The sequence below is a fragment of the Labeo rohita genome, chromosome 16 (assembly GCF_022985175.1).
Source record: "Labeo rohita strain BAU-BD-2019 chromosome 16, IGBB_LRoh.1.0, whole genome shotgun sequence".
Taxonomy (NCBI): domain Eukaryota; kingdom Metazoa; phylum Chordata; class Actinopteri; order Cypriniformes; family Cyprinidae; genus Labeo; species Labeo rohita.
The window spans coordinates 31,073,711-31,099,152 of record NC_066884.1 but is presented as its reverse complement, the minus strand read 5'-3'; the positions used below and the strand labels follow the sequence as shown (position 1 = coordinate 31,099,152).

Genomic DNA, 25,442 nt, shown 5'->3' with positions numbered 1-25,442 from the left:
TACCTTAATCCAGCTAAAGTCATACTCAAAGTAAACATAAATCGAATTAAGACATGTGTATTCCTATTTTAGTCGCATTATCCAAGTGCAATAGACATGTACACACCTTAATCACACTATTACCATCATGCAGGACTTTTTCCCACATTTTGTGACAGGATAAACACACGGCAGTGATCAACTGTTTGACGGCAACGCCATCATCTGTTTACACAGATAGCATGACAAATAATTAACTGCACTTGAAGCTTTGATTTAAAATGAAAAATCCAAAATTGTATATGACACCATAACGAATATGAATTATATGTTGATACGTTAAATTCTAGAGGGAAAGTCAGATGGTGTCGTGTGATGTCCATGTAAACGTAGTCAATGATAATACAATGCAAACCAAATCTATGTTTAAAGCACTCAAATTTCATTGTTGTGCACATTCAGAACAACCTCATTATGATCATTCAGTAAATATACAATAGCCATGACGTTTGATATAATTTCATTTCCAGCAAGTAACTTTGTAAATTTCAGTTCTATGGCTACAGAAAGCACATATTTAAGCTTCAGTATGGAAGATTTAGTCCATACAAGAGCTGGGCATTTCTCTTTTCAAGCAAGAAAAGAGAAAAGATAGAGAAAAGCGAAAAGAAAAAGGCCATTTATAGATGGATTTAAATCCTCAGGCCTGATTCCACAATCAATACACAACCTAGATAGTGCACAAAGAACACTCCCTATGTAGTGTTGGGCAATATGCTTAATTTTCATATCATCCTATCTTCAGCCTGTGAGATCGCCGATACAGGATATTATCGTGGCAATTTATTTAATTATTTATTTCGTTTCATTAACGGAAAGTGAATGAACACCAGCATAAGGCTAGCAGCCTTAATTTATGTTTAACATGATAACAGTTTAATAGTAAGTTACTAATGCTTACATTTCCTAGTTATTCAAAAATCACAAAAAAAAGCAGCTACAGAAATGGAGCGAAGAACATTAACATAATGACTAGCCTAGCCTAGTCTAGCACGAATTTATGTACTTTAAAAAACACTCCCAGTAATTACCTTAGGTGAATACAATAGCTGCATCACTGTATGATGAATAAATATCTTACCCATTATTTACACGGCACGAAGGGGGGGCCATTCCCCACCAAAACGAGTTACTTTGCCCGCCTTTTCCATCCTCTTCCCTCCTTGCTGAACGTGATCAAAAGTGAAGGCAAAACCGGATAAAAAGTCTCCAATAGGGTCTGGCTGCAGACATCTGCACCTGCACTCTCAGACGCCTGCACTTCCGGAAGTGACGTCACTTGCAGTCTATTTTATTTTTACTTTATTTTATTTATTTATTTTTTTTTTTTTAATTGAATCTCTCAACATTTTACAACAGTAGCCAGGTGGTAAAGACAAGAAAAAAAAACTAAATTACAATGCCACTAGCAATCCCCACCTGCATTCTCGGCTACCTGCGACGTCACTTGCAATCCACACACATCTCTGCGTGTTGCCAATGGAGACAAGACGCTGTGGTCGATCAAATTTGTAATATAGTTTTTTTTAATTTAATGTACTTAAAGGCAAGCATATGGCCATGAATTTCACTTTCATACTTGCCCAGCAAACGCTTAATGTGGCAAAACGGACTAAGGTGATAAAGACCAAATTCAATATAAACCTTACTGTTGTCAAACGATATACCAGCAGATATGAACGCGCCATAAGAAAGGCATTATGTGATATTAAAATGACCAACTCTGTATAGGCAAGCACACTAGCCCAGAACGCAATGAGTTAAATAGATGTTTCCTCCCATAGAAAATCAATATAAACAAAAGACAATGATATAAAAGAGCTGTAGAGATTATTCTTTATGGGAAAACGCGAATGTACGTGGCGTTGCGTTTATTCTGGGCTCACCTGCTTGCGTGTAGTTGTTTTAATAATGAATAGGAGCATATTGAGTTTACTCTTTATCATCTTAATCCGTTATGCCACATTATGCCACGTTTTGCAAAGGAAAACAATATATAGCCTACATATACACTGTATATCGAATTTGATCTTTTAATTGCCTCTTAATACATTGAGCCATATTAAGTGTTAATGGTTGTCTACGGGAGGAAAACTAAAGACTTCATATTCTCTCGTTCATATTCTGCTTCATATTCATATTCGTTCATATTCTGCTGTTCTGTGGCCACGGATTTGTGGGTCTTGTTATCTTCTATAGATGACTTGCAGGACCCTGTGTGTTATGCTAAATTAGTTTTAATTGTTTAAGGACCACAGCTTCTTGTCTCCACTGGCAACACGCACCATTTGTGTGGACTGTGTGTGACGCTGCAGGTAGCTGAGAGTGCAGGTGGCCATTGCGAGTGACATTGTAATTTAGTTTCTTTTTTCTTGTCTTCACCACTTGGCTACTGTTGTAAAATGTTGAGAGATTCAATTAAAAAAATAAATAAATAACTAAAAAAAAAAAGTAAAAATAAAATCGACTGCAAGTGACGTCACTTCCGGAAGTGCAGTCGTCTGAGAGTGCAGGTGTCTCAGAGTGCAGGCGTCTGAGAGTGCAGGTGCATGTCTGCAGCCAGACCCTTCTCGAAAAAAGCGCATAATAAGAAAGCGATTGCACGCTTTCGCGAGGATCAGTAACTACATGCAATCACAGATTGCATGCTTCCCAAGCGAAACTCTCCCTCCCACTCACTGTGATTTGTGCCGCCTGTAGAAATTTAAATGCTATCTGTTGGAGGTGTCCTGGCACCGGTGTTGTGCCCATTTTCGACCCCGTCAAATTATTACCCCCTCTTGTTGAAATCGCTATCTGATTGCCTAATCCTAATCCCACCCCTAACCCTAAACCTACCAATACTAGGCGGGGGTAGTAATCTGGCGGGGGTCAGAACTGGGCACAACACTGGCTCTGCGACGCGGCCAATCTAATCAATGTTTATACCAGGCACCTTGCTGCAATTTTCTGATGTGCCCCAGAAGCGGCTCTCTGCACTGCGTCACTAAAATTAGGCGCCTAGTCTGTTTTTGACCGATAATAATAATAATTGTCTTGCTATCGTCAAAGACATCAGCAACAGGCAATATATCTGACTATCGTCGATATACGATACTATCGTCTACGGCACAACCTTATCCTATGTTCCATATGTCCCATGGAAGAAAGGGGTGGGGTGAGCAGTAGCTCATTATCATTTAAAGAGACATGCACTGAAACAGGTTGTTGTGAATATAGCTGTTTTTGACAACGTAAAAAAAGATGTTTTACAAGTGTTTACTCACTTCATTTAAGTAAAATTGCTTAATTTACTAATTTTACAGACTGATGACATTTAAATGTTATATGTGTGTGTGTGTGTGTGTGTCAATATAAGCAGCACATTAATAAAGGATGGTAAATAAACAGCTCTAATGCACTCCAGTATTCAGACAGACCATAGTGTGTGTATTGTAGGAGCTAGACGATTCATCAAAGAATCTTCAAGAATCTTCAGAGAATTAGAATTATTTCTGAAGGCTCATGTGACACTAAAGACTCGAGTAATGATGCTGAAAATGTAGCTTTGATCACAGGAATAAATTACATTTTAAAATATATTCAAATAGAAAGCAGTTATTTTAAATAGTAAAAAAATATTTCACAATATTACTGCTTTTGCTGTATTTTGGATCAAATAAATACAGGCTTGTTGAGCAGAAGAGACTTCTTTAAAAAAACAAAAATTTTACTGTCCAAAAGCTTTTGACTGGTAGTGTATGTTTAACATGCTTAAGCATGGTTAATGATTGGCACAGTTACTTTTTTGTCTATTCTACTTTAAATTTAAAATTTCATAATTCAATCTTTTGCTTATCTAAATAATTTAAATAATATCATTGTTTTCAATCAAAGTTACTATTGTATCAAACCACTGTCCTGCAAAGTTTATTTCCAACCTGCTTATACTGTTACCAAGATTTAAAATTTGTAATAAAGCAAACTCCTGAACCTGAAGCTGTTTATCCATGATCCGTGTCACCTCTCCTGCCATAGAGTCCAGTTTCTCCTGGATCGGTCCCACTGAAGAGGTATTGGCCTTCTCTCTGGAAGGAACGCCTAGGTGGTACAGGTTGGGTAGAAGCTACAACAATAAAAATGCAAACACATTTATAATACAAAATTTGAATCAAATTACTAATATAGAAACAAACTAATGCCAAAAGATGTCATGATTGTCTTCATATGGGAACAATTCAGCAAGATCATACTGTTTTTGAGTTTTTTGCATCCCTCAGGAAGTTCTCTGCCATTCTGACATCTTCCTGGATGGCGTTTTTCTCTGTGTTCTTAAGAAGGTTAAGATGGTCTTGGACTTTCACACATATCTGGTCAATCATCTAAGAATGAAGCAAAAGATAAGCAGAGGGGTTTGCAAAGGGATGCCCCTTGATATAACTTTTTAATCATCTCTATTTTTCAATCTTCTCCACATTAAAGGTGACCTATTATGCAGAATTCATGTTTACATGGTATTAAAACACCATGTATCTGGAGTGTGTCAGTATATTTGCCATAAATCATAAACAGAGTCTTAAAATGAGCCATTCTGGATTTCTGTGTTTTGTGACTTGTCACAAAAAAGTTAAGCCTCATCCACGACTAGTGAGGCATTCTGCCTTGTTAGCATATATCCTTCCCTTAAGTGAGCTGCCATATTTATCTCCATGATAGCAGCTATGGCAAACATGGTAAATCTAAAATGTGTGTATTTGACAGTTTAGGCACAATGTTACACGAAAGAGAACTTTGTGTACTACTCATGTGACATGCACAGCTGGCTTTCTGTGCACACACTTTGCGTGTTTGCTTTTAGAATACATTTTAAGTTTAAACTGACAAGGTTTTAAAACGCATACAAATAACAGACTTTCAAGATGACGAAGAACTACAATGTCACATGAGCATGACTGCGATAGAGATGATAATAAATCCAAATAGATATTTTTAAAAGAGAAAGAGGGACAGGGAACAGCACCTCATTTGCATTTAAAGAGACACATACAAAACCAGCATGTTTTTGATTAACCCCAAAAGGGGCCATTTATAACATGGTATAATACATTATTTGTGGGGTATTTTGAGCTGAAAAGTCACAGACACTTTCTGAGGACACCTGAGACTAGGTCTCCCTTAATACATTATTCACATATTGCTATCACCATTAACAATTTTTCCACTATAGTTGAAGAATTAAGAATTGTGACATTTATTTCATGGATTAGTTTTTTTTTTGGCTCTCACCTTCTGTGTGGTAGTGGTGACTATACCCTGTTGGAGTCGGTAAGCTTGCTCTTGGACATACTTCCGGGTTTCACGATTCCTATACAGGAAATTCTCAATCTAAGAGAGACAAAGAGAATTTGATTTACATTGTACTAAAAATCTAGATTTTGCATTCAGGTCAATCAATGGCAGCAGAGAAGCAGACTTTAGTAAAGCATCCTCTGTCTTCTCAGGACTGATTTTAAGAGCCTGTGATGCATCTATGATAGGGATAGGCATGAAACGGATAGTGAAGTTTCTGTAAAAAGATGAAGAGCATTATTAATTACATTTAATTTACATGTCAAAATAAAATGCAATAAAGAAGAAAATAATTGTAAAAAATTTACAGCATTATTTTACAGTTTACAGTTTTTACAGCATTTTTTACATTTACAGCAAATTTTACATTTACAGTTTTTTACAGCATTGTAAAAAACAGCATTGTAACAGCATTGTAAAAATAATACATAATACAATAATACATAATAAAAATACAGCTGCAAGAAGCAATTAAGGGGCCAAGCACTACAGAAGCAAGCATCAGACCAACTGCACCAATAAGTAATTGAGGCCATTTTAAGATGATTTGAATCCAAATGACTGAAAAATCATATAAAACTACTAGTAATATAATTGAATGGCTTATCACTTTTCACCAATAGGTGGCGTTGTTACCAAATTGATGTGGCGTGGTCAGTGTGAGGTGACAATGGCACATACAAAGTGTGGTGTCAATATGTCAGAGCTTTACAGAGATACAGCTTCAGATGCAGTTTGGCATCTTTCCAGCAAATACTTTGATGCATGAAATGAAAACCGTTTCGTATATCGATACGAAATCCATAATGATGATCCGAGTCGTATTTGATAAAAATTGGAACAACGGTCTAGGAGGAGTTAAAAAAGGTAAGTTTTCAACATTAATCGAAATGCCAGACAGGACGTTTGACCAATTTTGGCATAGTTGGTATCGATGTTCACAACATGACCCAAGGAATATATTGAGATCACTGTTATTACAGTAGGCCAATGTAATCAAATGTTATTAGTATTTTTTTAAATTTCCCTGTAACTTTTGGCCACAAGATGGCGCTGCCCCCAACTTACTGTACTGTTAGGCCATGGTGCCAAAGACACATACCGAGTTATCCCAATGCTTTCGTAAGTAAAATATAGCATTTTACGATAAAATTCAAAGTCGCCGACACCCAAAATGGCTGACAACTACTGACAACCACATTATACAATGCACTGTCAGTCAAACATTAAAAAAAAAAAAAACTCACTATATGCATCTTATTTTAGACTCCACCTCAATTTAACTGAAGCATTTTTTAAAAAAATAGAGTCTCTTGTTTGTGTAACAGACCAATCCTCTCAATTTACATTTGCAAATAGTGTTTATACAGTACCATTTTACAGTACAGTATGAGTAAATTATACTGGTGCTAAGAAATGTCACCTTAACAGTATAAGAAAAATCAAGGATGACTATTGAATAAATAAAAATTAGAAAAAAAAATTTATAAAACGTTAAGGGAAAAATTTGTCATGTAACCAATCTAAAGTATTTGTGAGGTATCGGATAACTTGTAGAACCTCTCACTGTGGAGCAGAAGGAAGACACAAGCATAATTAATTGTATTATTAAAGATGTAATTCATGGAACACATAAAAAGATTTTTCTAGTCTGGAACAAGCAGATCAAGGTAATGGCAGGCGCTTTGCAGACTTTTGTTTGAACAATAGTTGCGTGATAGGAGGTACCATCTTTCCACACAAGATCATCCACAAACTCACATGGAACTTGCCTGATGGTCACACCATCAACCAAATTGGCCACATTGCCATTAATGTACATAGCAGCCACCACCTAGTTACAGCAACCATCGGTTATTCACTGTAAATTGTAAATTTGACATTTTTTTTTCAACTGTAAATGTTCTTTTTCACTTCCGAAAATGGTATACTACCGTAAAATTACATGCAATGTCCATTACAGTTCTTCACTATATATAGTAGAGGAACTTACCATTAACCATTTAACAGGTTTTTAATGTAGCATTTTTATAGTCTTTTACAGTTAAATTCACTGCCATTTTTTTTTTAGAGTGTACCTCTTCTGCAACATATGGGACATTAAGGCAGCTGAGATATATGGCAATAATGCAATTTCTCCTGTTACTGTATTGTCATATCTGTCAAATTCATTGGTCCATAACGTCAAAATGCTACAGTAAAGAACTGTGAAAACTATTTATATTTGTAATATTCTTTTCTAAAAATAGAAACAGTTAACAGGGTGCTTTAAAAACAGGAATAAGAGACAAACTATACTGTCTCTAAGTTGAACTGATGAGACATTCAGTAAATATGAAAATGTGTAATTTTCGATCAGTGTTATTTACATTTAAAAACTATTTATTATTTAATTTGTTTACTCTGTAAACAGCCACAAAAACAACACTGTTTATTAAAAAATGTAATAAATAAAATAAACATTTAAATAAAAAAAAATTGCACTGGCCCTAAGTTGAGCATGAATAAGAAGCTACAAAAGTAGAAGTGTCACGTTTTTTTAAGGTGGAATGGATAGTGTCAATATGAAGCTGCTAATAGGAAGCTAGATTCAGCCTTGTTCTAAGAAATGCTATTTTCGGTGGCCACAGAAAATGACTTTCTAAGGATCGTCTCATTAATTTGACTTTGCTTGTAAACAGTAACAATAATCAAAACAGAACTAACATGTGGAAACATGAAGAAATAAAAGTCAGTCACCTATAGCAAACTATTAGTTTCTTAATTTAATTCCTTGTTCTCCACTACAGCTTGCTCGCATACTCATATCTGTGTGCTATTAACTCTGATTATGGCAACAGGAGTGCTATACAGGTTATAAAAATGTTAAGGAAATTACGAGAGGATCATTTTGATATGAAACATTACAGATACAATACAGACTACATTACAGATTATACATTACAGATACAGATTAGGGTTACATTAACTAGTTATTCAATCATAAGACTTGCATAGCACAGTGTATAAGAAAAAAATACAGTAATAATATATGTATATTCTAGGAATGTGTATGGTTATGCTGGGGTGTTTGTCCATTGCCTAAAGTGAAAAAAGTCAATCTGAGGATGGTACAGGCTTACTTTATATACACAGCTATTTGAGGTTGGCTGTGTTTTATCTCAGTGAACCCCTTCTTAGAAACATAGCAATCTGAGGATAGCTATATGCTAGCTCAGTGATTGCTCTTCTGCTTATGACTTTTAAAGTAGGGATGGACTGAATTATCAGCCGAAAATGGCATTTTCGGTTTTTGGCTGAAAGAGCAAAACAGTTAAAAATATACATGCAAGGCGCACACAGCATACAGGCTTCACTCTCCTCTAGCCGCCTTCACTGCACGGTGTGATGCTGACAACGCTACAATTCTACTGCTTTGGGGCGTGTGAATTTCAGGGCAGAGCACGCATCTGAAACCAATGTCTACACACTTTTTGCATTTCATCTCCTTCTTTTAACGGCGGTTCGCAAAATTAACACTTTATTGTGCCATTTAGGGTGCCTTAGCATATAATGAAAGCATGCAAAGTGCATTTACTTCTGCATGACTTTTTCAATTATGTGATTTCTGCTCAGTAATCCACCAGTTCTTGACAGCTAATTCACCAGACTCAGTCACTGTATTCATCCCGTGCTTTAATAGGGTTACAAACTCTTTTCATGTTATATTAATGCTATAGCGTACTGTGCCATGTTTATCTAAATAAAACCGATAAAAAAAAGGAAAATTACACACAAAAGATTGTTCTACATTTGTACATTGTTTCGTCAAAGTGAAAGTAAAATTGGAAAAAAAAAAATAGCGCGCATACAATAGCCATTGCACGCTTTCGCCTTCTGCACGCATTTACAGATTGGATTAAACCACAAAAATCCAGTATTTTAAAATATTAGAATATTTCCTAAGAAAAAACAGATTTGCAAAACAGAAAAGTTCAGGTTCTTTAAAGTATGTTCATTTATGCACTCAATACTTGGTCGGCAGCACATATTACAGCAAAGACTTGCTCCTAGCACAAATTACAGCATCAGTGAAGTATGGCATGGAAGCGATCGGCCTGTGGCACTGCTGAGGCACTATTGAGCCTTCAGCTCGTCTGTCTATAGTTGGATCGACTGTTTCTCATCTTTCTCTTGAAAATATCCCAAAGATTCTCCATGGGGTTTAGGTCAGTCATGTTGGCTGGCCAATCAAGCACAGTAATATCATGGTCATCAAACCACTTGGAAGTGGTTTTGGCACTGTGGGCAGGAGCTAATGTCCTGCTGGAAAAGGAAATCAGCATCTCCATAAAGCTTGTCAGCAGATGGAAGCATAAAATACTCCAAAATCTCCTGGTAGACGGCTGCATTGACTTTGGACTTGATAAAACACAATGGACCAACGCCAGCAGACATCACTGCACCCCAAATCATTACTGACCTCAGAAACTTCACACTGGACTTTAAAGCAGCTTGGATTCTGTGCCTCTCCAGTCTTCCTCCAGACTCTGGGACCATGATTTCAACATGAAATGCAAAATATTTTTTACCTGAAAAGAGGATTTTGGACCACTGAGCAACAGTCCAGTTCTTTTTCTTCTTAGCCTAGGTAAGATGCTTTTGACGTTGTTTCGGTTTCAGAAGTGGCTTGGTAGCCCTTTTCCTGAAATCATCTGAGCGTGGTGACTCTTGATGCGCTAACTCTGGCTTCATTCCACTCCTTGTGAAGTTCTCCCAAGTGTTTGAATTGGCTTTACTTGACAGTATTCTCAAACTTGCCTGTTGCTTGTGCACCTTTGCCTACCCAATTTCGTCCTTCCAGTCAACTTTGCATTTAATATGCTTTGATACAGCACTTTGTTCAGTAATGACCTTCTGTGACTTACCCTCTTTGTGGAGGGTGTCAATGATTGTCTTCTGAACTATTGCCAAGTCAGCAGTCTTCCACATTATTGTGGTTTCAAAGAACAAGAGATACCTGAAATTTATACTATAGGGATGGTCATTTAATAAAACTTAAATGTAAATTTTCTAATATTTTAAGAAACTTTTGAAATGTTTTACTTTACATGTAATGAATCTACATTATATGAAAGTTTCATTTTTTAAAATAAGCTACAATTAAAAAAATAAAAAACTTTTTCATGATATTCTAATTTTTTTAGATGCACCTGTATATAGCAAAATGGCCCTAGTAGGAGTTCATTTTTATTTATATAGAGGTGTCAAACATACGGCCCAGGGGATGATTTAAACTGATAAAAGTAGCACTGGTTCATCGGCCATAAATCTGAACGATTTTTACTTTTATTTTAGCCAATCTCTATTCCAGACTTGCAAACAAACTGCTCTGCAGTCGTTTTAAAATGCAATGTGCCACTCCTGAACCACAGACAACGTCAGGGGCGTCTTACCTGGGCTAAGGAGAAGAAGAAATGGACTGCTGCCCAGTGGTCCGAAGTCCTCTTTTCAGTTGAGAGCAAGTTTTGTATTGCATTTGGAAACCAAGGTCCTAGAGTCTAGAGGAAGGGTGGAGAAGCTCATAGCCCAAGTTGCTTGAAGTCCAGTGTTAAGTTTCCACAGTCTGTGATGATTTGGGGTGCAATGTCATCTGCTGGTGTTGGTCACCTGTGTTTTTTGAAAACCAAAGTCACTTTACCCGTTTATTGTATTGTCAGGAAGAAAATGAGAAACAAGAGACCAAAAAATGCAGATTATCTGAAGACTACTGTCAAAGAAACCTGGGCTTTCATACCACCTCAGCAGTGCCACATACTGATCACCTCCAATTTATTTAATACACGAGTTTCACAATTTGAGTTGAATTACTGAAATAAATGAACTTTTCCACAACAATTTATTGAGATGCACCTGTATATAAATACATATCCATGATTCAGCCCGTCTGTTTTGTGCGGGTGTAGTTTTACCAAGTTAAAATCAGACCATGGATTTTTTTTTTTTTCTCTATATTGTGAACATATAAAATGTAATAAAAAAAAGTGTGATTTGCCACCACCTGTTGGTGTTTTTAAATTTCATAATTAAAAGTAGCATCTTTTTTTCATATATAATAGTCAACATTTGAAGTGGATCAAAACTTTTCATCAAAGTTGTCCTAAAACCAAAACAATACACCGTTCTTGTCTTTGGACACTTTGATGGACTTTTTTGATCCACTTCAAATGTTGACTACTGTATATTCAAAATGTTATATTTAAAATACTATTATTTCAGATGTATAATTGAGAAAGTTCATTTCTGAGGAAAAATAAAGAAGTTTGTGGCAAAAGTAAAATCTACTTTTTCCTGTTCGGTACTGTGACTTGACTTGATCTTTAGCAGGACTCGACTTGACTTGATATTTAATATTGTTATATTTTCTGTCCAATTTTATTGTGTTTTTTCAGTAAAAGTGTCCTCAAACTGCATCCTCTAGAGGTTGCTATGGGGGAACGTCACCTGCGTGACCCGTGTCTGAAGCTTACATATAAAAACTACATCTGTACTGAGCAGCGACAGCCTATGACATCACTTCCGGCATGACTTGTCGCCGCTGGCGTGTCATACCAGTGTGACCACATAGTATGAAAGGGTGCCGGTCAAACATATCATCCTCTTCTTTGTCTTCAGTGTCTGCCTTGTTTGAAGCTGCATCTGGTGAGAATGCTATTCTTTATCTCTACTATGGTGAGCACTAGCAAAACGTTCAAAAGGTGTGCCGATCTGTGTCCACGTTATCTGACACCCGATGACACACACGATTTGTGCGTCTTTTGTTTGGGTGAAGAGCACGTACACGACGTTCTCACGCCATGCACACGCCATCTGCTCCCCGGGGGCTCAGGACCCACTGCTGCAGAGGCGCAGAGGAAAATGGGCTCATGGGGATCGCAGATGGACCCTGCTGACGAGTTGAAAAAGGGGCTTTCCCTGGCTCACTCGTCGGTCACGGATGAGAGTGAGCTGTTGGAAGATGACGCTTCTTCTCTGACGTCATCCGATCCAGTGTCTAGTGCTTTACTGGCACCTCGTGGTCGTCTAGACGAGCGCTATCTTTCTGATCATAGCCCTCCAGCTCAGGTTAGCCTACCATTTCTTCCTGATCTCCATTTGGAGGTTTTGGAAAAATCCGTTTTCCTCACGCATCCATAGATTTCAGCATACTAGCTATGCCAATGTTGAAGAGGTGCATGAAAACAGATGAGTAGATGCCCCCCCATTGAAGAGACGCTAGCTAGCTATCTCTCCATTGGTGAAACAACTTCTCTTAAGGCTCCCTCCTTGCCATCCAGACCCCTTCAGGCAACATCCCGTCTGAATGGCAAGGCCTACGCAGCAGCAGGTCAGGCTGCGGCTTCTTTGCATACAATGGCAATTTTGCAAGCCTACCAGGCTTGACCTGCTTAATGGGATATGGCCAAGCATCTAGGGTCCTAACTAGACCCTGACCTGTCACCCAGGGAGCTATTGTCAGCTCTGGATGAGCTTAAACAGAGGAACTGACTCGACAGATTCCTGGTATCAACACCCTGCTCAAGAGGCATCAGCGAGGATACATAAGTAGAGTGGGACCCAAGGTTAACTGGGGCCTGAATCAACTCAGAGAATGGGAATGAGGTTGCAGCACGTAACCCATACCATACAGGATTTCAGAAAATTGTGCAAGGTGTCTAGCGTGCACACTTACCATGATGTGGATTTTAGAAAGCGCACAAAAGCCCACCTACCATAACATGGATTTTAGAAACACCATTTTTTAAGGGGTAACCGAGGCCTCAGTCCACCAGGGAAGCAGAGTTCAACCTGGCATCGGAGCTCAATGGAGCGGAGGCCCAACTCTAGGAGAGGAACTCAGATGCTCAGTCTTGGAGCGGCGTGCTCATAGGTGACCCTCTAAGGTGAAGGGAGCACTGCTGGGCTTAACCAAATAGAAAGCAGCCTAACAGGGAGGCAGAAAGAGGCCTAATGACCTTTGGCCACTGCTTGATGGGGCTCAAGGAGCAGAGGACCTGGTAAGAAGTGATCTCAATGCTCAATCGGGGGCAGCATGCTCAAAGGAAGCCCTCAAAGGTGAGGGGAGCACTGCTCACGCTCACTGACAGGAGAGCAGCCTAGCAGGGAGGCAGAAAGAGGCCTAACAACCCGAGGCTGCTGCGTAATGGAGCTCAAGGAGCAGAGGACCAGTAAGAGGTGAACTCATACGCTCAATTGGGAGCGGTCGTGCTCGAAGGTAACCTTCAAAGGTGAGGGGAGCACTGTTTAAGCTCAACCAACAAGGAGAGAAGCATAACAGGGAGGCAGAAAGAGGCCTAACAACCTGCAGTTGCTGCTCAATGAAGCTCCAAGAGCAGAGGACCTAAGAAGAGGCCTTGATTGGAAGCAGTATGCTCCAAGGAAATTCTCAGGGTGAGGGGAGCACTGTTAGGCTCTGCCAGATAGGGGTAACTTATCAGGGAGGCAGCAAGTGGACAAACCACCTGATGTCATTGAGGAGGAGCTAAAGTGGAAGAGGGGTGGACCTTAAGCAAGGGGAACCCAGCTCAATCAAGCGATCATTAGCCCCATGGCAAAGCACCTACCTCTCAGGGCTCACAAAAACCCACCCAGGACCAGCAGGCTCAGCAGTACTCAAGCCCACTCCGCGAAGGGGCGATTCACTGATTCAACCATAAGGGCAGTGTGACAGGGGGGTTTAAATGGGCCTAACCATCTATCAAACTGCAGAGAAAAGTTAAAAAGTGGAGCTGCTTAACGCCTCAGTGAGAGGAGCTTCAACTCAGAGAATGTGCATGATGGTTGAGTGGATGACTCAAATTTCAGGAAGTCCCTCGGGCAAGACATAAGTAGTGTGCCCTGGCCGAAGCAGCTTCTCGAAGCAAACACCCAGCCAGGACGTCAGGGAGCACATCACGAAGCATTACATTCCAAAAATGCTCAGCCTGAATAGAGGACTTGCGAGTCATGGGATTGCAGCACTATACTGGGGACCTGAAGGTCAAGGAGGCTCCGGCAGAAGACTAGCGACTTAGCTGCATGATCCAGCAAGCTTTTTTTTTTTTTGACCGAAAAGATGTAGGTTATTATGAGGCTGGATCCAGTACCAAGAGGTGAGACCATCACCACAATCAGTCGACAGTACAAGAGGTAAGGGGAGCAGGGGAGGTGCTCGCAAAGATCTGACCCTGTAACAAAGTCAGTTCATGCTTATCCTTCACGAAAAACAAGCAATGAATGCAGCGAGTGCATTCTACTCCCTTGAGAGATGAACACGCTTGCTCGTCATCACACACACAACACGTGAGCCATGTGACACTGCGGGTATCAGAGCAAAGCCTCCGGCGAGAGAACATGCACTGCTAGTCATGCTCAGCTTTTGCAAACATAAACAAATGGTCAATGAAGACGAGGAAGCAGATGACGTGTTCTCCCGGCACCCCTTTATAGTGTGATCTCGCTGGTAGTGACGTGAAGGATCCTTAGATCCTTCCATGCAAATTATTGTGTTGTTTAAATTTTATGTTTGTTTTTAATTTCATTTATAATCATTATTTACATAATTATTCATAATCATTTTACAATCATTAGTCATTCACATAATTCATATTTAATTATTTATTTGATTATTTAAGTATTTATCATTTATTCATATATATTATTAATTTATATGTTTTTATATTTTATATTTCTTATTTTCCTTGCTTATGCATTTTCATTATTGTTCAGTTCCATGATTGTGGGGTTTCATGAATTGTTTGGTCTAAGAAATAGATAACGGGGATGTTTATGGAAATTCAAGGTTTATGGGATGTTGCATCCATTTGATATATCATTGTTCTTTGAGCTGTACTCCCCAGACGAAGTTTGAACATTGAAACATGCGCAACTAAAACTGTTCAATAAAATCTGTTATACCTTTTTTACCATCATCACTTCGTCTCCTGCTTCTGCTCTTTTCTGGCTTCCATCGGTCAACTTCATAACTGACAGAAACCTGCTGTTATTGTGGGTTAGAGTCCTGCATCTGCTGTGGGTTAGAGTCCTGCATCTTTTGTGGGGTTGGGGTAACTACAGCTTGCTGACTAGTTGTCCTGTTACCGAAAGACTGATATTTTCTGACGGGATCTGGTGTCCGGGACTGGATCCTAATTGTCTGGCGTGTGGACCTGATCTAACAGATGTCACAGGCTGTCGCCGGCCAACGTTATTGTTGTGTTTAGATGTATGCTTCAGGACACCAGTTGCGCCAAAGGCGTTCCCCATAGCGCCCCTAGAGGACGCAGTTCGATATGACCTTCTACTGAAATATCCATATCCAATTGAGCTAAACCAAGTACAACTATATAAATAATTATACATTTCTATCTGGGCAGTAGTTGTACCTTGTAAAAGAAAAGAAAAAAATCTAAACAGTAAAAATAAGACAAAATTGAAACAAAAGCCAAAGCAGTGTTTTTAATAGGGCATTAAAACAGTGCTTTGGATTTTTGCTTATTATGTGGGGGTATTATCCTGCAATTTTTTTTTCTTTTGGAAGATGCATTCAAACTCCACTTGGTTAAAAAAAAAAGTGCCCACCCCCCCCCACTTTCAACGGCATGACGCCTCTGGCTGGTTATTAGAATAGTTTGGCTGCTGTTACTTGAAAGGTGCCGCTGATGAAAGTGACGCGGATCTGACACTGCTTTAAATGTAACTATATAATAATTAATAAAAACTATATAAAAATAAATACTTGCATGCACTGTTTTAAGGGAGCTTTAATCGCCTTTTTTGTAACTTCATGTCTTAACTGACGATATAACTACGACACTGCATACTCGCAGTTTAATTTAGGTTTGAACAGGCCATTATACAGCGCTGTAATACAGCATAGCCTAATACAGCGCGTCCCAGCCAACATATTCTCACTCCCAACTCTTCACATATTGACGCTTGGTCAGGACCCTTTGGCATCACTTTTGGACGCACAGGGTACCCCTTTAGCATCATTTTTCGACGTGCAGGGTCCTTCATTGCTTTAAATAAGAAACCAGCCCCTAAACCTATACCATTTGTCAATAAAACAAAATCTTCCGAGGCAAAATTATTGATTTGTGAGAGGAATGGATGCAATCCGTCTCCGTCCACTGTAAAACTCAGTCTGTTTGTGTGTAAATAAATTAAAAAAATTCCGCCTGCCACTAGAAGCATTACATCAGCCTTGGTTCTGAAAAGCTGAGATCCCCAATGAAAAGCTGAAGATCATGATTACAGAACCCAAAGCATTCAGCACAATGGTCCAAAAGTAATAAAAATTATTATAAAACATATTATAAAGATAATAAAAATCATTCTATTTGGCATTGATCCATTAGGCTGATGGCATGTACTTAAAAAAAAAAAAAAAAAAAACACAATATGAAAAAACATTTATGAACAAAATGCAAAGATCTATTATCTAATCTAAAACATACATTTTTACAAGGTATAAACAGGACAAATCTGTCATTAACACACTCACTTTTCCAGTGCAGCTGCAACATCCTGAAGGCCTTGTGGACTGATGTTGTTTCTGTCCCAGATGACTGTACTGGAGAATAAGAGTGCAACACATTACAGTTAGTTTCATGTTATCATATGTACTTAGATAGGAAAATAAACATAGCACTGACAACTTCTTGAAAGACCACACAGTCATTTTAACACAAAAAAACCCTAAACATATTATGGGTTCTTACTGCAGTTTACTGTTGATCTGTAGAGCTTTTGCAAGCATCTTGGCCCCCATGTCTCCCATTCCATTCCCGCTTATGTCCACATGTGTCAAAGAACTATTACTACCCAGAGCATTAATTACAATAGTGAGGTCAGTCTTGAGCTTAGAGTCTGCCAGAGAGAGAGAAGTCAGAGGCTGAAAGAGAAAGTGAGAGCTATTAAAAATAGAGGAACCATACATGTGATGCTGCAAATGCACACACTGTGATATTAAACAAGCACATTCATGCTCTGACAGCAGATGGCACTAAAGGAACATCAGAAATGCAACTGTTACTAAACAAACCCTGTAACAGTTTACAGTTAACTATATTAGTTTACATTAGCTCAGTCAGGACCACTTTTGAAAATAATACATTTATTAGCAATTCCTGAATTTGGCAAAAGCTTAGGCTTTAAACGCCGGGACACACCAAGCCGACGGTCGGCCGCCAACTTTCGTCGGGCTGTTGGTGCGCGTCTGTCGGCCTAGTTTGCTTGGTGTGTTCCACAAGTCAGCTCTTGTCAGGAGTTTGCCTGATTCAACATGTTGAATCAGCGTCGAGACTGTCGGGGAAAGTGAGAACTCTGATTGGATGCCTAGTTTCGCAAATTAGTCAGTGCCTAAAAATTAAAATGAAAGTGATGAAAACGAGCAAGTGAATGAAAGCGGCACAAACAGAGGATTACTCTGCTGATATAGACAGCTAAATCTTTTCACGCAGGTGCAGAACGCACGTTAACTTTGCAGTCGGCTGCAGTCTGTCCGGTGTGTTCAAGTGCTGCTTTTTGTCCAGATGCTGCCAACACCAGGGGACAATACTGTTGGCTTTATTCGCTGCTAGCTCTTGGAAATCGGCTTGGTGTGTCCGTGCCTTAACAGATACATCCTTAAGGCATGAATCCCCCAGGCTGACAATAACCAAATATTTCGGAGCTACACACATATGCAGAAATTACAACAATTACAAAATAAAGAGAATAAAAAAAAAGAAATTCATAATAGCTCTAACAAGAATCCAAAACTGATGGAGCTGCTAGGAGGTAAAGGTGGGTGCAAATTTCAGTCAGGACCACTTTTGAAGATAATACATTTATTGGTAAATCTTTCATTTAGTGAAAGGTTAGGCTTTCAGGATTTCAGGTACCATACTAAACAATATAAAAGCTTAAAAGATCAAGGTTGTCTCTGATTTTAAATATTTAGGACTAATTTTAGATTCTCAATTGACATTTCAAAGGCATGCCAAAAAGGCCAAAAACTTCAGACATATAAGACCTTGCTGAACAATAGAAGCAGCAAAACTGCGCACTATGTTTTTTTTTTTTTTTCTCATATTACATATTGTTTTACGAGTTGGTCACAAGCAACCATAACAGTTTTAAAATTAATTGAATCTCTTTACAAACAGATGCTTAAAATATCTGACCAGAGGAATAATAGTTATCATTACTGCAATATAGTTCAGAAACATCATTTATTGAGTTTGATAATATTAAACATCTGTTTGATGCTTGCCTGGTTTTTAAGATTTTAAATGGTTAAGCACTTTCCCCATTATGCCAGTTTATAACACAGAAGGAATGGCAGAGCAACACGATCAATTACTAGAGGAGACAGTTTAGGCGTACAACATTTGGACGGTCAGTCTTTTCAGTTAGAGCCATTAACTATTGGAAAACTCTACCAACTGAATTATGGAGTAGTACAAATTATTCAACATTTAAATACAAGTTAAAGAAATAAGTTAAAGAAAGTGACTTGAGCTAAAAACTAAAAAAAGTTCAGCTGTTTTTTTAAACTACATTAACATAACTTATGTAACAAATGTAGCTATTACTCATTGTTAATGCATTTACTAGCATTTATTAATGAGCCTTTTTTAAAAGTGTTAACCATTGTTCTTTATAATTATTTTGCACGTTAATCTATTTGAAACAATTGTTCACTTTGAAATTTTAAATAAAATGAAGCAATAAAGTACAGAGTTCTTAAGCAATTATCGCAACATGAAAATTTGATACCATCACATGCGTATTCAATATGTGCCTCACATTTTCTCTAGGAGAATATTCATAAAGGATAATATGGAACATAAAGGTTGAATGCAGCATCACAAAATGTTGTAATTCTACTTTGTGGAACAACTAGAAGAGAGGTACTGGTATCTGAGGGGCTTCTTACAGATCAAAAGGTAGTCTGGTTCAAAACCATGTAGTGCCCTATTAACTAATATGGCTGCCCCCTAATAGTCGACTAACCGTTAGTCAACGAGAAAAGGCCTGGTCGACCAAAATTGTTTTTAGTCGCTGAAAAAAAAATAAAAAATAAATACAAAATCCACAGGCAAAGTCACACAGTGTGTTATGGACAGATTGTTAATGGCTGGTAATACAGTACATTGGGCAGGAAATCAACCACCATCATTCATCGACCTCAGACATGGCTTATCATCTGAAATATGTTAGTAGCAGCAACTTTACATGGTCTATCAATCTAATCTTAACGTAGCAAAACGTGCACTACTCAAGTGTCTGTATGGAGTGTGGAAGCTGAATAGTAGTCAACTTGACCACAAAACTCTGAAACTCTATGCATACTTGCCTTACAGACATGAAAAATATATTTATAGAGAGTGAAATATCTACTTTTAAATGAACCAATTCAAATAGAAAACAAATATTCTTAGATAATGTAATCTGTATAAAACATACAGGAATTCACTACTGCATGGATGACTTTATCTCTTAAGCCGAAAACAAAGTAAGCATTAGTTTATCAATAAATTATTAAAATGTTAATGCAGCTTCCTTATGGTTTTGCCCTGACACATTCATAATCATTACTTCTGCTGGTGTGCTGTGTTATGCATGCAATTAAAGGCTCTATATTATGATTTAAACAGTTTATTAATAAATGTGTGATTAGTCGACTAATGCTTAAAATGAACAACTACAGGCCAACCATAAAAATCTTTAGTCGAGGGCAAAGCTTGTTTGGATTTTCAAATCCAAAATCCAAACAAACAACAACATGACTTGACTTGACGTGAAACAGATTTGATTTGGCATGGCATGAACAGACTTGACCATGAACAGAACCACAGCTCACCAAACAGCAGGTTACACGACCAGGAACAATGGAAACATGAGGGCTATAAATCCTTCCCCCAACTGTAACACCTCAGCAGGCCTATCCGAATAATTATAATGACATCACCAAATGGTTTGAGCACCATAGTTGCGGGAACGAAGACTCTATCAACATCACAAAGATAAGTCTGCTAGTTATAAAAGCATGTTTGTGCTGCTTAAAGGCATGTGTTGCTTAAAGAGAGAAATGACCTAATTTTAGCAATATTCTTAAAATTATAAAATGTTGTTTTTAGAATCAGAATAAAAATCAAAATCTGAATCACATATCGCTCATAAATCTCTATTGTGAGCTATCTGTCTCCCGTGTCCACATCATCCCTCAAGGTCCTGGCATTACCCACCAAGCTGCTTAGAACATCTACGGCTTTGGTGGGTAAAGTGTATACAGCAGCAGGTCAGGCTGGGGATTGCCTGCACACCATGGTGGTGCTGCAGGCTTACCTAGCCGACCTGCTTAAGGACCTTGATGAGGCAGAGGCGATGAAAATGAAGAGCTTTCTCGGGCTACAGACTTTGCTTAGAAGGCTTCTGCCAGTCCTGATGCCTGTGGTGCAGGCTCTTGTAATGGAACAGGAAGAAGACACTCTAGAGGAAGTTTTATAGCTGTTACTACAACCTGTTCTGAATAAGGATGGATGTTTGCATCCTATTTTAAAATCTTCGTCAGCTGATTATCACGATAATTTTTTTCAGATCAGTCGGTATCGATAATTATCACGATAAATGTCAAATCTTTATTTCTTTCCAGTTTAAAGTCAGATTTTTGCTCCAAAGTGGAAGTTGTAGAAGCCAGACCATTAATTTTCCTTAACAAAATAAATATCTAAATAGAAAAATTAATTTCTGCATGTTCTAATGAGCTATACTGTTTCAAATCAAGAAACAGGTTTGGGTTGTCTGATAACAATAATAATAATAATAATAATAATAATAACAGTAATAGTAATATCACTTTTTTTGTCTCTTAGAAATGCACATTTGATAGAAGCTTGAGGATGCAGAGGTAAATTTTTGTTCATTATCAATCAGTAACACCTGTAAAAATTGTAGCAATCTGAGTTTTATATTGTTAAATTTATTCTGACACAGTTTTTTTTTTTTTTTTTTTTTTAATTAAGCATTGGTCTCCCATAGTAGCAAGCATACATTTTAAATCATGATAAAACCACACATAATGGTACCTCAATACCATGGTAAAAATATAACTACATGATTTTATAGGTAGCCTAATTGTATGAAAACGGTAGTCTAAAAACATTCAGAATAAATGCAGACATGCTATAGCTTAATCATAAATACATACATACTATAATTATATACCATTACTCCTGTAATAAAATTCAATGTGAATATCCCACATTGCTGCCACCATGGTGCAATGAGTTTTACTACAGTAAATCCATGGTAAATGATGGCGATGTGTAGATTGAAAAGCCTTCTGACTGTCTCGTTGCACGCAGCTTTAAACTAGTTTGAATTACAGAGTCATTTGTGCTCATCACTGAATACAAGTGTTTCACACTGGATCTTACAGCGCTGTTTAGTGGTCGCGTGACAGAGCCATTCACATATTGCGTCTTTTGCGCGTTCAAGTTCGTTATTTCAAATGTCGGCGCGCGGCAGCTGTGCTCATAACGGAAGGGACGCGCATGCGGTGCAACGCGCTCGGCTTTTCCAGATGCGTCCGCGCCGCATCGAGATAATAAATGCATCTTCTCTAGTGAGCTTGGGCAGGGCGGCAGTTTGAACTTTGGTCGGAGCAGATAAACGGTCCGCGTGGCGCGATTCAAATGAGTCGCGCTGTTTCGTTCCGCTTTTGGCACATAAAAATTATATCGAACATTTATCGAACTCCTCATATCGTTTTATCGAGGAAAATTATATCGCGAAAATTATCTTTATCGAATTATTGCCCAGCCCTAGTTCAGACTCATTGGCTGCGTACGGGACCTGAACCCATCAGCTTGTGCCAAGTGGTATAAGGCTGTGAATATCATCAGTTACGTTAACACCCGTCAGCCTCCGCCATGTTGGGTTTCATGGAAGAACTAGGCATTTCTTCCATGACAACTCTCGGGAAGATTTTATTATGGTAATCTATATGACAATGTTAATGTATTTGGTCTTGGCAGAATAGATCTGCTACGCTGCTGCTGAATTTATGCTGCTGTTGGTTATTGTTGTAGTTGTAGATTATTGCTGCTGCTGCTGCAAGCAAGTACAGGAACTTGCTTACTGCCAAAGCATATGGCAATACAGTGCTGTGAGTATTTAAGACATACTGCTGCTGCACAATAGCATACAAAATAACCCCCCCAACAAAGCTGGAAGGAGATACGAAACAGCTAAGATATGAATGTTGCTGTAAGCATGAAAGCATACTGCTACTATACAATAAAATGCTTGTAATCATCCTTATAAGGCAAAATAGAGAGACAAGACCCCCCCCAGAATAAGCAGATCTATTGCAAACCCTGGTGAAAAAACCAGCATATGCTGGTAGGTATGTTTTGATGCTGGGATGCTGGTTAGGTAGGTTTTGATGCTGGTTTAAGCTGGTCCTTTGCTGGTTTATGCTGGTCCTTTGCTTGTTCATGCTGGTCCTTGACCAGCAACATGACCAGTAAAAACCAGCAAAGGACCAGCTTAAACCAGCTAAGGACCAGCATAAACCAGCAAAGGACCAGCTGAAACCAGCATCAAAACCTACCTAACCAGCATTCCAGCATCAAAACATACCTACCAGCATATGCTGGTTTTTCACCAGGGAAGACATATGTACTGCTGCTGCTCCAAAGAGCCATGAGACCATGTGTTTGCTATCTATGTGAGCCTGGGCCAGCTTTGCCGAATGGCTTAACGCTAGTGGACTATTGCTGTATGTACCTGATCGTTTGACCAGATAGCTTAAACTAGTGACCTAACTTAATGTGTTTCCGGGCTAGACAAGCCCAGATAAGTTAACTAGTGGCTTAACAATGTGAACCTGGGTGCTGTACCCTTAGGTTTATTTAATTAATGACCTAAATAACTATGTGTGTCTGAGCCAACAGCTCAGACTTACCTAGTTTGAAATGCACACTATGTGTATCTTTAACAAACAGGAATGGACTACTTGCACAACTACTTCCGCGTTCTACTTGTTAGGGCTCGGGAGGTTCCGGTTAGCGTTCAGCGCACCTACATACAGACAGTTTCTCATGAGGACGCAGATTATTACTACATTTTTGGGCTGGCATTTCTTTAAAAAAAACAATCATATTCTCTGCGTTAAAATGAATCATATTCAACCTGCTGAAAGGTTACTATAAATATATTTCCCTTCGGTATGTGCATTCTGAATAATAAATAAATACATTTCCCCACTAATCAGCCGCATTCTCATGGACAGCATTTTTCTTTTACTGATCATAATTCATACCTGATGAATTTGTTGTTATATGGTTTAACTTCAATTGCAATTTTTGGTTTTATTTGTAGTAAAACCATGGCTAATTTGTTTGTGTGTGTTGGTGCTCTTATTCCGAGCCCATACTGCTTATTCCATTGTTTAAAATGGCTGAATGAATGTGTGGTAACTGCCTTATTTAACGATGTTAAACCTTAAAATAATTTTTAACAGTAACACGCTGACAGTGCGACGATTGAATACTCATATTTTGGCATTAGACTACATACAGTGAAATGATGACAGAATATGACACAGAATAGTGACTAACATATTTAATACAGATAAATAAAGGTTCATTATGATCTTATTCATCAGATTTCACAAACTGCAGCGTCGCGATTAGGTCACTATAGAGCACTGACACCCTGTGGTGAACAATCACGTATGATTACCAGTTACTGCTTTCTCAGATCGGTTTATGTTGCATTAAAACTTCACATTCCGTTGAGTTTGGAAAATTCTATACGCAATAATTATCAGAATATGTTTTCTCCCGTCTCCGAAAATTTGTGAATTGGAAATCATCCCGCAAAATCTCATTTTAATAGACGTTTAAGTCAACTACATGATTACACCGCATTGAAAATGTACGTAACCGGAAATAACTGAGCCCTACGATTTCAAAACGGAAGTACGTCACGAGGCTCAGTGCAAGTAGTCCTTTACGCTGTAGGCTGATAGATGAAGTAACCCCCAGCAACCACCTGGCTCAGGCTCTGGTGGCCTGAGCAAATAGTTTTCTTTTTTAAAAAAAAAAAAAAAAAAACCTTTAATACTTTATTTTAATGCAGTGTCTGCTTTGCAACAACTATGCTGTAATATTATTGTTTCACTATTGTCATGAATCTGGTCGGTGATCTTCGGTTCGCTCACCACCAGATGTCGCTCTCACCCTGTCATAATACATTGACTGTTGCACTGCACCCCGGACTACTTCTCCCATCACTCATCGCGCTGATTGCGTCAGCACCTGTGGCCAATCAGGCGCTCTATATAAACCCCGGACTTTCCCCCCCTGTGAGTCACGGAGTATTGTGTTTATTGTTGTGGTTTATTGTATTGTTTTTTTGCGTAGTTCCCTAGTTTCCTAGTTCCCGAATTCCCTATGTTTAGGTTTCTCGCCTCGCCATCTCGTCTCATCTGTCTGTTTCGACCCTGCCTGTTTTCACTATGTCTCTGTCTCGTCCTAAGAATTAAAGCTTGCATTTGGATCCGCTCGCCTCTCGCCTCACTCCCCACGTTACAGAATACTCCGACACAACAGGATCCAGCAGCTTCACCCATGGACATTCAGGTACAGACACCACAAGAATACTTTTCCGACTGAAACAGGGCTAATGGCGGCTACAACGGAGCCCGTTCACAAAATGGCGGCTGTGCCGGAGCGTGTTCATGCTATGGCGGCGGCAGCAGAGCATGTGCACAAAATGGCGGCAAAAACAAAGCTCCATCGTGTCACTGCTGCCATACCTGAGCCAAGGAAAGCTGTGTTTCCCGAGTCAAGTCAAGTTACAGCTGTGTTTCCCGAGTCAAGTCAAGTTGCAGCTGTGTTTTCCGAGTCAAGTCAAGTTACAGCTGTATTTCCCGAGTCAAGTTACAGCTGTGTTTCCTGTGTCAAGTCAAGTCAGAGCTGCTCTTCCTAAGTCAAGTCAAGTTACAGCTGTTGTTCTAGTGTCAAGTCAAGTTACAGCTGCTGTTCCTGAGTCAAGCA

At 38.8% G+C, this 25,442-nt stretch overlaps 1 protein-coding gene across 1 annotated transcript in view; it reads right to left on the bottom strand.

The window, feature by feature from the left end:
• LOC127177872 (F-actin-uncapping protein LRRC16A) overlaps nucleotides 1-25,442 on the bottom strand; it is a 426,319-nt gene that overhangs the window by 143,830 nt on the left and 257,047 nt on the right. The window contains exons 21-26 of the mRNA XM_051130392.1: nucleotides 17,109-17,281; nucleotides 16,892-16,960; nucleotides 5,493-5,584; nucleotides 5,305-5,405; nucleotides 4,272-4,400; nucleotides 4,013-4,144 (exon numbers count right to left, since the gene is read on the bottom strand). Of these exons, the coding sequence (XP_050986349.1) occupies nucleotides 4,013-4,144; nucleotides 4,272-4,400; nucleotides 5,305-5,405; nucleotides 5,493-5,584; nucleotides 16,892-16,960; nucleotides 17,109-17,281 (696 nt within the window). The remainder of the gene's footprint in view (nucleotides 1-4,012; nucleotides 4,145-4,271; nucleotides 4,401-5,304; nucleotides 5,406-5,492; nucleotides 5,585-16,891; nucleotides 16,961-17,108; nucleotides 17,282-25,442) is intronic.